This window comes from Nymphaea colorata, chromosome 6, assembly GCF_008831285.2.
Source record: "Nymphaea colorata isolate Beijing-Zhang1983 chromosome 6, ASM883128v2, whole genome shotgun sequence".
In the NCBI taxonomy this organism is placed as follows: Eukaryota; Viridiplantae; Streptophyta; class Magnoliopsida; order Nymphaeales; family Nymphaeaceae; genus Nymphaea; species Nymphaea colorata.
The window spans coordinates 3,061,669-3,074,487 of NC_045143.1; the positions used below are offsets into that span (position 1 = coordinate 3,061,669).

The window sequence follows — 12,819 nt, forward strand, 5'->3', positions numbered from 1 at the left end:
ATAGATATATTAAAATCTTTCATCATTTTGCAGGAAAGTATAAGTTGCTGAGCCAAGTTAATAGTCGGTGGATCGGAGTACATTTATATATTAAAATGGATGCTGACCTGTGAGGCAATATTTTACCGTTTCACATATAATCTCGACATGTACTTTCATCATATGAAATATGACGTAAAATTAATCTTGTTGAGCAACAGCATCACAAAATTTGGAATTTTATTTCTTGTCAAGGTCTTTGTAGTGCAAATGCAGGGGCAGAGATACGTGGTGTTCCCAAGAGCATACTTCGCTCAGAGCATAATCTAAAACCTTAAATTGACATGTTGAACTTGGGTGAACTTAGAGGTCCAATTATATGAAATAGTCTCATCACTAGACTCACTGCTCCAAAGTTAATTGAAAATTTGTTAATTATATATTTAGTGGTCATCTACCCTTATGCAGATCTGATCGTCCGTTTCATAATCTAGAATCATATAGTATAGATTTTCATCAGCTTTCACGGGTGTATGGACGAGTGTTTATATTCACTGAAGAAATCACAAAATTCTAATTTGAAAAATGATTTTCATTTCTATAAAGCCCTTGTTTATGCCTCAATTAAAAAGCAACTCAATTACTCTGTTTTCTAGGCTTAGACCATGTGGTGCTTAGAGTTTAGGTTTCTAAATTGCAGCCAGGGAAAACGCTGTTTGGGCAGTTACAAGTTTCAGCGGCATGATGGCATCTATCATGGTAGATAGTTTGAAAGAAAAACGTAGAGAAAAATGGGATAAGTTTATGCTTTTTCATCATTTATTATTAGTTCACATATTTTTTTTTCTTGTTTTTCTCTTAATAACGATGAATCTAACCGCCTTCATGGGTGAAAAAGAGTAATTCTGGATAGTCAAACTCATAAATCTTCCAAAGAGTACTAGAGTGAAAACAGCAAAATTAATTTAATAAATCACATTTTGGTGTGAAAATATAAATTGTTTCTCATATTATTATTATTATTATTGTTATTGTTATATATGAACCTCCATAATGCCTGCTTAGCAAACAAAATGGAAGTCAAGCTATATATATTCGACCACCATCTTTTACAGTTTGCTTCTAAGTGTTTAAACCTTATATAATATCCACATATGTGAGCATAGTGTCTCAGACAGGCACTTTGCTATGCACTATTTACATATCGGTGTCCTCCTTTTTCAACACAAAGGGTTGACATCATGAAAGATCCAAACTGAGACTTTCTTCTTACTAGCCTCCCACTCAGCCGTTTGCACCAACTCCCTTGAAGATTCTACAATGGTCATTGATCATATACAATATGTGTGGCGTAAATATTGTTGTGGAACTACATTTCAAGTTTAGATTTTTTGTTTCTTGTCAATGTTTTGATAGTGCAGATCATGTGATCATAGGTTCCATTACATCTAATCGGAGTCTTTGATCAGCATTAATTTCACGCGTATGCACGGATGAGAGCTTATATTCACCAAAGGAATCACAAAATTTAAATTGGAAATTGTTTTATCTTTATAAAACCCCTCTTTATGCTTTTTTTTAATGCAAGTTTATTAATGTGTTTTCTACATTTGAACTGTAGAGACCACGACTCTGAGTTTGATACTCAGAGATTTGGTTTCTAAATTGCAGCTCTAGAACCCAAAATTAAACGGTATCTCTGGAAGTTTTCGTGGACCAAGATGTATATATATATAGAGAGAGAGAGAGACTAAAGAGGCAATGTCGCCCTGGGGACTTTGTCGATGGTCATACACACATATATAGTAATATGATTTATGAGTCAATTAATCGACTTTATATGATGAAGAAAGTTTGTGAGTCGCATCTCCCAGCAGTGTTCCAGCGGAATCAACTTACAATGATTGGTTTAGATGGTGCAGCGTGTAAAGTTATCTATTCAAAGTCAATTATAAATTATTACATGTCATTGATATTTTGTCAGACCATATAAGATTTTTGAAAATGTGTGTGTATATATATATATATATATATATATATATATGTGTGTGTGTGTGTGTTGAAACCAAACAGTTAAGTTAGGGATAACTGGATGCTTTAATTTTTTGCAAAAAAAATATTTTAAATAAAATATAAACGTCTTAATACATAGTTAAAAATATATATTTTGACATACAACATGCTTTTGATTCAATTTGTTTTTATAAAACAATTTTGATTTCTCTATTATCATTCAAACATCAAAACTAAAGTGTCTGGTTATTATGTTTGACCTAACTACTCCCCGGTTTATACGAAACAGAATGGAGATAGAGAAAGAGAGGAAACAGAACAGATGTAGGTGCGACCGTCATCTTTAGTTAGAAGAAGTAGTAGGTGCAGGATGCCTGCATATTCCACTAGAAAATGCCCTCCCCATGGGCTACAAACTTTGGAATAATCTACTAAGTGGAAAATTATTCTGTCCAATAGTCAGTTCACATGACTTGCAGTCTCAAGTTTCTTCTTCTTAATTGATGATGACCTTCACACCATGCTTGCTAACACGCTTACTTCACCAAATTTATATACTGATTCTATCATCAACTTATAAGTATCACCTCTTTCAACCAAAACCTGGACACCACCCTACCCTTCCACCAACTTCACTCTCTTCTTTCTTTCCACCTTCCATCTGCTTCTCCTGCCTAGCTAGTATTCTTCGTATCCCACTGCCAAAATGGGGAGCCGCCTTCTTCATTTCCTTCTCATCACCATGGCAGCCATGGCCTTCCTTGCCGCCGCTCGTCCGCCGCCCTCCCGCTGGCTTCCTGTCCCCGACGCCGAGAAAGACAACCATGTCCAGGGATTAGGCGAATTTGCAGTGAAAAGGTATGACGAGCAGAACCACGCTCAGTTGGTGTTTCTACGAGTGGTCTGTGCTGTGGTGATGGACAGAGGGACGGAGCATTACACATACAAGCTGGTCGTTCAGGTTCTGGACGACTATAAAGTGCGCTATTACGATGTTGCTGTGCTGCAGGACTTATCTGCACCGGGACAACCACCCGTCCTGAATTTGGGCTCGTTCGTCCCCACTTTTTACGTTCCTCCGTCCCCTAGCTGGGTTCACATCCCGAGCGACCACGGTGTTCAGGACTTGGGTGCCTTTGCCGTGAAAAGGCACGACGAGCAGACGCACGGTAAGCTCAAGTTCTTAGAGGTGGTGGACGCACAAGTGCTGGACCGTGGGACAGAACACTACACGTTCCGTTTGATCGTGAAGGCGCTGGACCATAATGGTGTGAAGTATTTCAAGGTTGAACTCTTCCATGATCTCTCCGCTCTCGGCCAGCCTCCTGTTCTGAACTTGGGTTACTTTGTACCGAACTAGATTCCTGCGTCGTGGAGTTCTGTGTACATTTTCGTACCGAACAAATAAGTGTCCAAATTCGAATTGTCATTTGAATTCGGTTGCTCGAGATGAACAAGTATTTTATTTCATTCGGGCGATGTTTTTATTTCTCTTTCTTTTATTTGGATTGAAATGTCCAAAATGCCCATTTTGTTTTGAATTGCAGGAGACCTTCCTGCATTGCATGATTTGCCCCCTTTGTTTTAGAAAGGGGAGGGGTTGCATGTCGAGCTCGAGCATCAATTCACAAACGTTAAACGCATAAAGTTTATAGCAACAGAAGTGAAACTTTTCAGAGTCCTAGCTAGTATACCATTCAATTCGAGCGCCTCATATATTACATTGGCACAACACTCACACTCAAACCGACCAACTACCTTATGTCTTTGGGGGCCCAAGAGCAGAGATACTATTATTTTGGACGTGCAACTAAATCACTTGGCTCTAAGTGCACTTTATTGGCATAGCAAACCGATCAAAATATAAGCATAAGCTTTGAACATAATGAATGTTGTGAAAAATGTTGATCTTTTTTATGTCACTCAATAAAAATGACCAAATTTTTATTTTTAGGTTTGAAACTGCCCTCAATTTTTCAATAAATGTTTAGCATCCCCATCACAGTCTAAAATCTCTCTCTCTCTCTCTCTCAGCTTACATTCTAATTAAAAATCGACTCATTTTAATGAGGAAGTCATTCCGAGCTTACAACCTGGAGCCAGGCTGATGTAATTTCGAATGTGCAGTCGGACCTCTTAGTGGAGTTCAAACTCATGAATGTATGATCATTTGCTAGTTGGGTTTCAATTCAATTTTAAAAAATAGTCTTGAGTTCAATCCAAATCCAATTACAGGGAATCTAATTAAGTTAAATTTGAGAGGAAGAAGGTCTAACTCATTTAAAACCACTTACATCCATCAACGACTGGTTATCATTTCCGAACTACAAACATATTCCACAACCACCAAACATGCGCGGTTTCAATACCTTTAATTACGATGGTGAATCCATGCCCAATACAGATTAGGCCCTTGCGCCCTTCATATCACTGTCGTAAAGATCAGTGTTTGTTAGTCACTAAGTATTGTATCTAAGATGTCAATAGACCGGATTTAGATCCCCATCCTACCAAACCAAATTAAAAAAAAAACAGATAAAAAATTTTTTGATCTTCTTCTATTAAAAAATCAGATTGAATTCAATTTCCCTTTTGGATGTAACTAAATGTTGTCAAGAATCAGATTGGCATGGGATATAGTTTTAAACAAATATCCTATCAGCATCTATAGTCTATACTGTGGTTTGGATTAGATTTATCAGTTGGATTCAGACTTGGATGTTAATTTGAAAATCAGATTTGGATTTCAGATTCAGATAACGATAAAAAAAAAATTGTCTGAATTCGAATCCGAATATATAGACATTCAAAAAAGTGGGTATGGTAAAATATACATTTAATTCGATTTAGGATCTGTTGACAGTATCAGCCCCGATCAGGCTCTTTCGTATATTAGCTGATATGCTGCGCATTCATGCGACATCTGCCAATATTTCAAAAAGACATTAATAGAAAACCTCTTCGGTATCTAAAAAATAGCCTATATAGGCCGATACAAGCTCATGCATATTGGCCGATATGGCTATTAACTAGGTTTCTGCTAAAGTTGGAAACCAATATTTAGCTATTTACAACATCTCTACAGACTATCAACTTCAAAACAACAGTTTGGATCATGGGAAGTAGCTACAACTGCAAGGGCACTAGAGAAAGAAAGTCCACCATTTGTTTTTGCAAACACAACCATCTTGTCACAGAAACATATATACAACAAGCAGAAATTGATAGTCCACTAATAGTCATTATCTTGCCAGGTCCAATAGATATACTTAGCATGTCTAACCATGTTCTGAGAGCAACTACATATCGTAGCATAAGCTTGCACTATTTGGTTCGAGAATGGAGAGAAAGCTAATTACCAGGCAAATTATCTTCCCCTGCAAAAAACAAAGAATTCCGACGTTTAAGTATTTAATGTCAGGAAGCTAATGAATAATGGAATGACAGTTTCCTGGACAGAAAGAATGAGAAAAAGAGAATTCCTCCTGCAACCATATAGCTTTCCCAGTTCCCACCATAAGGGATGGCATTCAAACCAAATCAGAGGAGAAGAAGAGGATTACAAAGTTTATTTGCTCCTAAATGTGAATGATGACAATCAACATGGCTTATTCCTCATGAATAAAAGTTGTGCGAGAAAAAAAAAAGAACTAGTAAGATACCAATCATGAGCTATAATCTAGGAAACCAGAGTGAAAAGTCTTTGTATTCTTCAATACAAGACAATCCTTGTGATTCAGAAAAACACATCTTTACAGAGTCAGAACAGGGGTTACATTTACGATTAACAGAGTTGCGCTATCGGACAAAGTATAAATAGGAAATGAAGCATCAACCTAGTGACCAAGTGGAGGACACGTCTGAGAAGAATTTGTGCAGGTGAAAAGCAAATTACTAATAGAGAATTTGTACAAGGACAACTGCACCATCGCCTATGGTCATTTTTGTAAGGAAACTTGTTTCAAATCCCCACAAAATAGTTCAAGCTCTTCACTTCCCGAGTATAATCAATACCATGAACGCAGCACATACAGAAAGGACTTAAAAGCATAGGAAAAAAAACTCAGTTTGATGCCTAGACAAGACTAAAAAAGTTTAAACGATGAACATTAAACGTTTTATAAAACTGTGGCAATCAGTACCTGTGGCAGGGCCTCTAAAGGATGCACCCAAGATCCAGGCAGGATCATTTGCAGGACTATTTAGGGCCAGGCAAGACTTAGAAAGTTGAAAATATGAACTTCAAAAATTTACAGTAATTAATTTTAAGATTTAAAAACAAATGCAATCATTAAGAGATATTGAAAAGCTCTTGAAATATAAACTTCAATTTTTACAAAGAGATTCTGCTTTATTTTCATAAAAGCTATCTAAAGCTCCCAAATCTTTTACTGATGAAAATGGCAAGTACATGAAGATGGCCTGAAATTGAGCCATACTTCACATAGATGCAGATGCAGATTCATGCATCGGGCAATTCTTGTGAGTTTCACAACCTGACTTCTATACAGCGAGTAATGCTCTGGGGAGGAAAGATCACAACGTCTATAGCAGTCGCCTCAGATGTATGACATGCTTATTCGAGAAACAACAGAGATATCTTAAACGATATCTTTACAAACAAAAGTTTTTCAACTGAATCATAGTTGCAGTTCAGTTTCCTCTTGTTGAACTTAGACCTTCAATGAAGATAGAGAAGACTCTCTTTGGAAACAAATAAATTTGCTGCAGAATCTCCCATCCATCTATGTAATTTAATTACGAACAATATATGAAAGGAAAGGCAAAGCAAGCTGAAGCATCTCCACGACATGAATATGAGTATTTGACAGACAAACAGAATCCTCATCTTAATGAAAGGCAGATTGAATATCTGGCCCCAAATCATGGTTGCAAGGTTCATGAGCAGGATTTTAGAATTTTCAGCACAAAGAGAGGACACACAACTATTGAACTGCAGTCACTAACAAACCCAAGCTGTCAACAAAATTCCCACAAGGCTAATCTCAAATGGAAGAGCTCCTGGATTATATAGGATGGCAGTAGCTGAAACCAAGATTGGACGAATATCACCAACAAAATTTACTTCAAGTCAAATTAAGGCTGTTGTAACCAGCAAAATCCTCAAAGGAAGCAAAGCAAATCATAAAAAGTGGAAATTCAAAACCATACATGGATAGTTCATATAGTTGATGAATAAACCTTAGTTACCTGAAATTTCTATCGAAAGGAGAATATCACTTCCAGAAACATGGTCACGAAGCCAGAAACTTTCCTTCAAAGATGCGAAAACTTGGAGAAACATTTTCCGTTTGTGGAAAACTCGTCTCATTTGGGACTAGAAACCTACTTCTCGAATCATTCATTTTTGCTCCATAGTTGATTCTTTCATTTTTTTTCATTTTGTTATCCAAACTTTCTCTCAGTTCATGTGCGTTTCACAATAGTACATATGATATGATATCTGTTGTTATAAGTATACAATTAATTTTTCAATAACGTTTACCTTAATTTTTACTGATTATAATTTCATTCATGTTTTAAAACTTATTTACAATTTTTGCACTATCACTTGTCCACATACTTTCTGCTTATACAATTGTTCTCTATACACATTTCGCTTCCCCCTTCCTTCCAATCTTTGACGTGTCTCCCGCTTCTGCTTTGTGTATCATACTATGGAATGATTCTCGGACCAACAGTACCAAGTATCAACCAAAACCCCCTTTTCCTACCCACCCAGCATAGCATGAAAAATAAGCTCAACCACCAGAAGGCAAACAACACAATACAGAAAGAAGAAAACCAAAAAGAAAAATGAACAACTCAGTTCCACTCTTATACAAAAAGAAAAAAAAAAATGAATTCTCAAATCCATGGAACACGAGAAGAACGAAAAGAACCAGTATACCAAGCCGCCACAAAAAAGAGAGGGGGGGAAAAGAGAGAGAAGATGAAGCTTCAGCGAACACAGAAAATTTGGCGAAAGGAGAAAGAAAAAAAGAAAAGTATACAAATACATAAAACCTCACCTCATCGGCTAGCCGAGCTCGTTCCTTCGCACACGGGGCTCTCGTCGAAGTTCTTCGTCGGAAACTTCGCCGAAACCATCCCCACCTCAAAGACCAGGTTCTCGCCGCTGGCCTTGATGCCAGTGATCGACCACCACTTGAATATAGCCCACACCTCAATCCCGTCGAGCTGTCCAATCTTCCCCTCCGCCACCCTCCCCGTTACGGTCCTCTTGTACGTGGCCACATAGTTATCAGGAGGAAGAGTAATCTGACACTGGTCCCCGAGGCTCACCGAGAATTCGCCGGTCGTCCGGTTGAGGCTATAATCCTTGACGTTCGCGGGCAGCAACCCAATTGGGAAACCCCAGTTTTTGAGCTCTTTGTAGGCAGAGGGCTCGTCCAGGGAGATGGGTATCGTTTTTACGGATGACGATAGGTAAGGGAAGGAGAAGAATACGAGGAAAAAGGAGAGGAGCAGAGGGAAACGGGAGGCTTTTTTCTCCATCTTCTTCTTCTTGTCTTCTTCTCCTTTGCCTTCTTAATTTCTCTGTACTTCCCTTCTGTTGCCTGGTTTTTGTGGGCTTCAAGTTTTCGTGGGTTACAGGGTTCGCCTTGAATGCTGGGATCCTTTTTTCAGCGGGGAGGAGGAGGGTTGGATTTGGGTGGGTAAGGAAATGACTGAAACAGACACGTTGCTGTGGCAGAAATTGCAGATGGGCAATTTGTCTCCCTTTCTCTCTCGCTCTGTGATCATAAGAAATTAAATTCTGAGGTAATTTGTTTCATTTCTAGTAGTTGGAGATTTGGAGAGAGGTATGAAACATCGTCCCTTTGACTTTCCTCTCTCTTATTTCTTCTTCCGTTTTGCCTTCTCTTTCTCTCTGGCTGGATGATGTTGACCCGGCTGGCGTGACGATGCTATGGTCTCTGTTTGGGATATTGAAGCTGTAATCTGCTGTTTTTGAAAGCCATGGTGAAGAAGAAGTCTTATCTTTTTGCTCTTATGAAATACATGAAAAGTATTTTAGCATGTTAATATCAAGGTAAAATCATATATTCTCCAAAATAGGAAGATAAGCAGACCTGACTTGGGTAGGTGTCATTTCTTTTCTCAATTGAGGTACAAGACTCACCAAGAACGATTCCTTCCTCATATTTAGATATTTGACCACCTTCAATCTTTAAGTCCTAAATCTTAACCGCCTAATCATGGAGTTAAAATAATCCACCTTCCCAAGCATGGCATTGGCTCTTAGAAATATCTAAAAGTACACGAAAAAACATTTTCTTAAATCATGTGGGTATCATCTGCAGCCACGGGAACAAGGGACGACAAATTTTTTTAATTAAGTGGGAGCAACTAGCAGGCATCAAGAAAGAATATTCCAACTCCTTGATCTTCCTTCTTTTTTTCCATATTGAAACAACGAACAGGCAATCTTTCTGGCCTCCCATTATGAAGGCGACGACGTTGAAAGGTCGATGTTGGTGGGGACCCAACTTGTTCAGAAAGAATATCCAAAGATATCCAAACTTATCGCACTTTTTCTTAGATAAATGTGGTGAATCATAGCATTCTTGAACTTCTTGTCTCGTAATTTTTCATGCAACTAAGATTTGAAAGGTTGTCTGATGGGTAATGCGTGCACAGTAAGATAGGACCTCTCACGTGTCCGTTTTGGTTGAGCCCCATCAACGCACGCATACTTACAAAAAAGAAAGTTGACTCGAGTAGGTAAAGAAAATTAAAAGGTTGAGGAAGACATTATGATGTTTCAACTTTTCATGATAATTAAATAAAAAGTTTATATTCTTATTTCATGAAAATTTTTATATTGACCACCATTTCACAGGGACTGAGTAATGGTGGTCAACCTTCCATCTTCGGCACAGGATCTACTTTTGCTTAATATTAATAGTTTTCCTTGTAGAACAAGGAAGTAACACTTGTAGATTCAAAACGAAAACAAGCCGCCAACGAGTCTCTATCACGTCCATCACACTAACTCCCTCGAAAACATACATTGACTACCACTTGGTTATTCAAACTAACAACAGCATCCATAATCGTATTATATTTTCTAAAACAAGAACAGAGCATTTTTCAATCATGCACTAAAGAAGTATGTGTTCTATGAAAGCAAGCCCCCTCTTTCAGTTCATTTTTATTGGTGGAACTATGGATTTATTACAATATTCATAATCACATCATTTTAAAAAAAAAACAAAAACGTTCTGCTCTTAATGTAGTCAGAAAAACATATGTGCCAGAAGCGCAGTGCCTTTGTTATAAAAGTCTTCTTTCTCTTCGTCCAAATGTGAAGTTCTTTTTGCCCATCAAAGGACTCTTAGATAACAATTTTATGAGTATACTGGTTTCAATTATTCTGATTTTCAACTGAAAGGCGTTTGATGGCATAAAAAATACGTTACTGAAGATCTCTTTTTGCAGGTTAAACGTTCATCTTAAATGACAGTCATGGTCTTGACGCTTCCAAGGCCTTTTTTCTTTCTTGGTCTTGAGTGTTTACGCCTTGGTTGTGGGGTCGGAGAGAATTGTCTCGTGTTTGTTGGTTGATTCAACAAACGGGTGAAATTTCATTTCAAGTACTCGAAAATTTTTCTCATGCTACGCATCTCAGACCTTGACTTATCCACTAGAAATACAATTTTTATTATGTTTAATCAAAAAAATATATTTGTTGGATGTATGTTTAATGAATCGGTATTCAGTGACTTGAAGATATTATCTGCGAGCGTTCTCCCACTCTCAACTAAATTCAGCTGTAGATGGAATCCGCATGCTGGATGAACAGTAATCCTAACTAAGGCATCGTTTGTTCCACACAGTTTCGTGTCAAAATAGGGCACTGCACAAAGGGAGGCAAGTCAATCATAATTTTTGGCGGAGTGTAATGAATGACGTGCCATAGAAATTGGGTAGGCCCCTACTTTTAAAAAATTTTAAGTTCTTTAAAAAAAAATTGATTTATTTCAGCGGAGTTAGAAATTTTTTAAGGTGGGATCCAATTAAAGTTTCTAAATTTTGACACTGACTTAAATATCATTTTTGAAAATTTTTTAAAGTTTTTTAAAATTTACATGCAATTTAAAAAAACAATTAAAGTGGAGTCAAGACCCATGTGGGGGTACTAGCTGCATCATCGCCACTGCTAAGTACGGGTTCTGGTAAAGGTATTCGGGTGAGACCAACTAAAAAATAAGGTGCAAAAAATGTAAGAAGAATGTGATCAGAAAGATAATCTGACATGGCTCTTTGTCCTGAGTTTGGTAGAGTTGAAACTAAACATTTGTGTCTTGCTATAGAGATCTGCTTTTAACCGATCGAGCCTACTAATTGGTAGACGATATGTTACATGTTTAACTCTGAGTGGCACCCATTTTTTTGAGTCCTTTGAGTGAAGGGTGACTTTGAGGTTGGGGTAGAGGTAGGTGTAAGATTGTTCACATAGACTTCAAAAAAAAAAGCTATTATTTTTATATTGATATTTATGTATGTTTTTTATTTACATATTGGTGCTCCTTAAACATTAAAATTTGATATTTAGTGCTTCTTAACTAAAAATTTTTGTCTTAGATAGCTTTCCCCAAAAAAATCTGACCAAAAAATTTTGAAAAGTCCCTAATTCAAAACATTTACATCTTTAAGCCTCACCAGCTGAGGGATGACCAGCGCGCGTGTGATTAATGTCAGCTCGTGAAATTTCAAAGTTATGACGTTGATACGCGTGCCCATGCTTGGCTTTCACTGGCCGGAAGTTGGAAAACTTTCTGTGGGCTGAAGCCATGGACTTTAATTTGGGAAAACACTTGCCCCGATGACAATAGCCTTCACATTATTTATTGTTGTGACAATCCAAACTGTATATATTAAGTGTTTGGATGCCACTTCAAAGCAGATTTTTCGATGTTTAAAAACAGTTTTTTTACTTTTAAAAGCTTTTTTTTAGATGATAATAAAACCAGGTTTTCTCAAAAATAATCTTTGAAAAAACTTGGTTTTAAAATTGGATTGAATAACCAGGCTTACCCCCAAGCTATTTACAAAAAAAATGAAGCCAATTTTTAAACAATGATTAAAATTTTATTTTTTCACAAAACCAATTTTTCAAAACAGCTTTTATTATGAGTGTGTTATCCAAACACGCTAAAGGTATCAATTGTGTAAACTAATTTCAAATTGTTAAGTGAGAGATAAAGTTATTTTTACCCAAAAGATTCATATTCATAGAAGTACGTACTTAATCTGTTGACTTGTTTTCTTAGATATTTTAGTTATACATATGTCAACATTATTAAATAACTGGAACAATTTAGAGATACCAGGTGAAAAGAGAGAGTAAATTAATGTGCGCGTGTTAATTGAATAATTATTATCGAAGATTCTATAAAAATAAAAATAGACTCAATAATTGAACCAAGATAATTTTTCTTTCCCCACTTGGGTCAAGATTGGAGAACAAGATAAAGAGGCGGACCTTTTCAACTTGTCAAGAATTCAAGTTTGTTAGGCTAGCCCACTCGTTGTCTCATGAAAGTTTGTAGTTTTTATTTTTGCGTAGTTTACATAGGATGGTTCGCAAACTCGTCTAGAAATCAAAATATGCGGCTATGTTATTGCAAGTAATAAATGTGGCGTTGAATTTTCTGTCCCCAGCTTTGAAACGACGTATTCTGCAAATAATCTGGAAAATTGGGATTTTTTTTGTCAACTTATGGTCTGAAACAAGCGTTCTTGCAACACATTATCCATGTTTTTGTTCAAGAAAATATTATATGATTTCACTAAAAA

At 36.9% G+C, this 12,819-nt stretch overlaps 1 protein-coding gene across 1 annotated transcript; it reads right to left on the reverse strand.

Moving 5' to 3' along the window:
• Positions 1-5,136: 5,136 nt before the first annotated feature.
• On the reverse strand, positions 5,137-8,824 carry LOC116256743 (uncharacterized). The gene is made up of 2 exons (XM_031633211.2): positions 8,025-8,824; positions 5,137-5,369 (listed from the first exon to the last, which is right to left on the reverse strand). The coding sequence occupies exon 1, from the start codon at positions 8,509-8,511 to the stop codon at positions 8,026-8,028; it is 486 nt and encodes a 161-aa protein (XP_031489071.1). The 5' UTR covers positions 8,512-8,824; the 3' UTR covers positions 5,137-5,369; position 8,025.
• Positions 8,825-12,819: the final 3,995 nt, after the last annotated feature.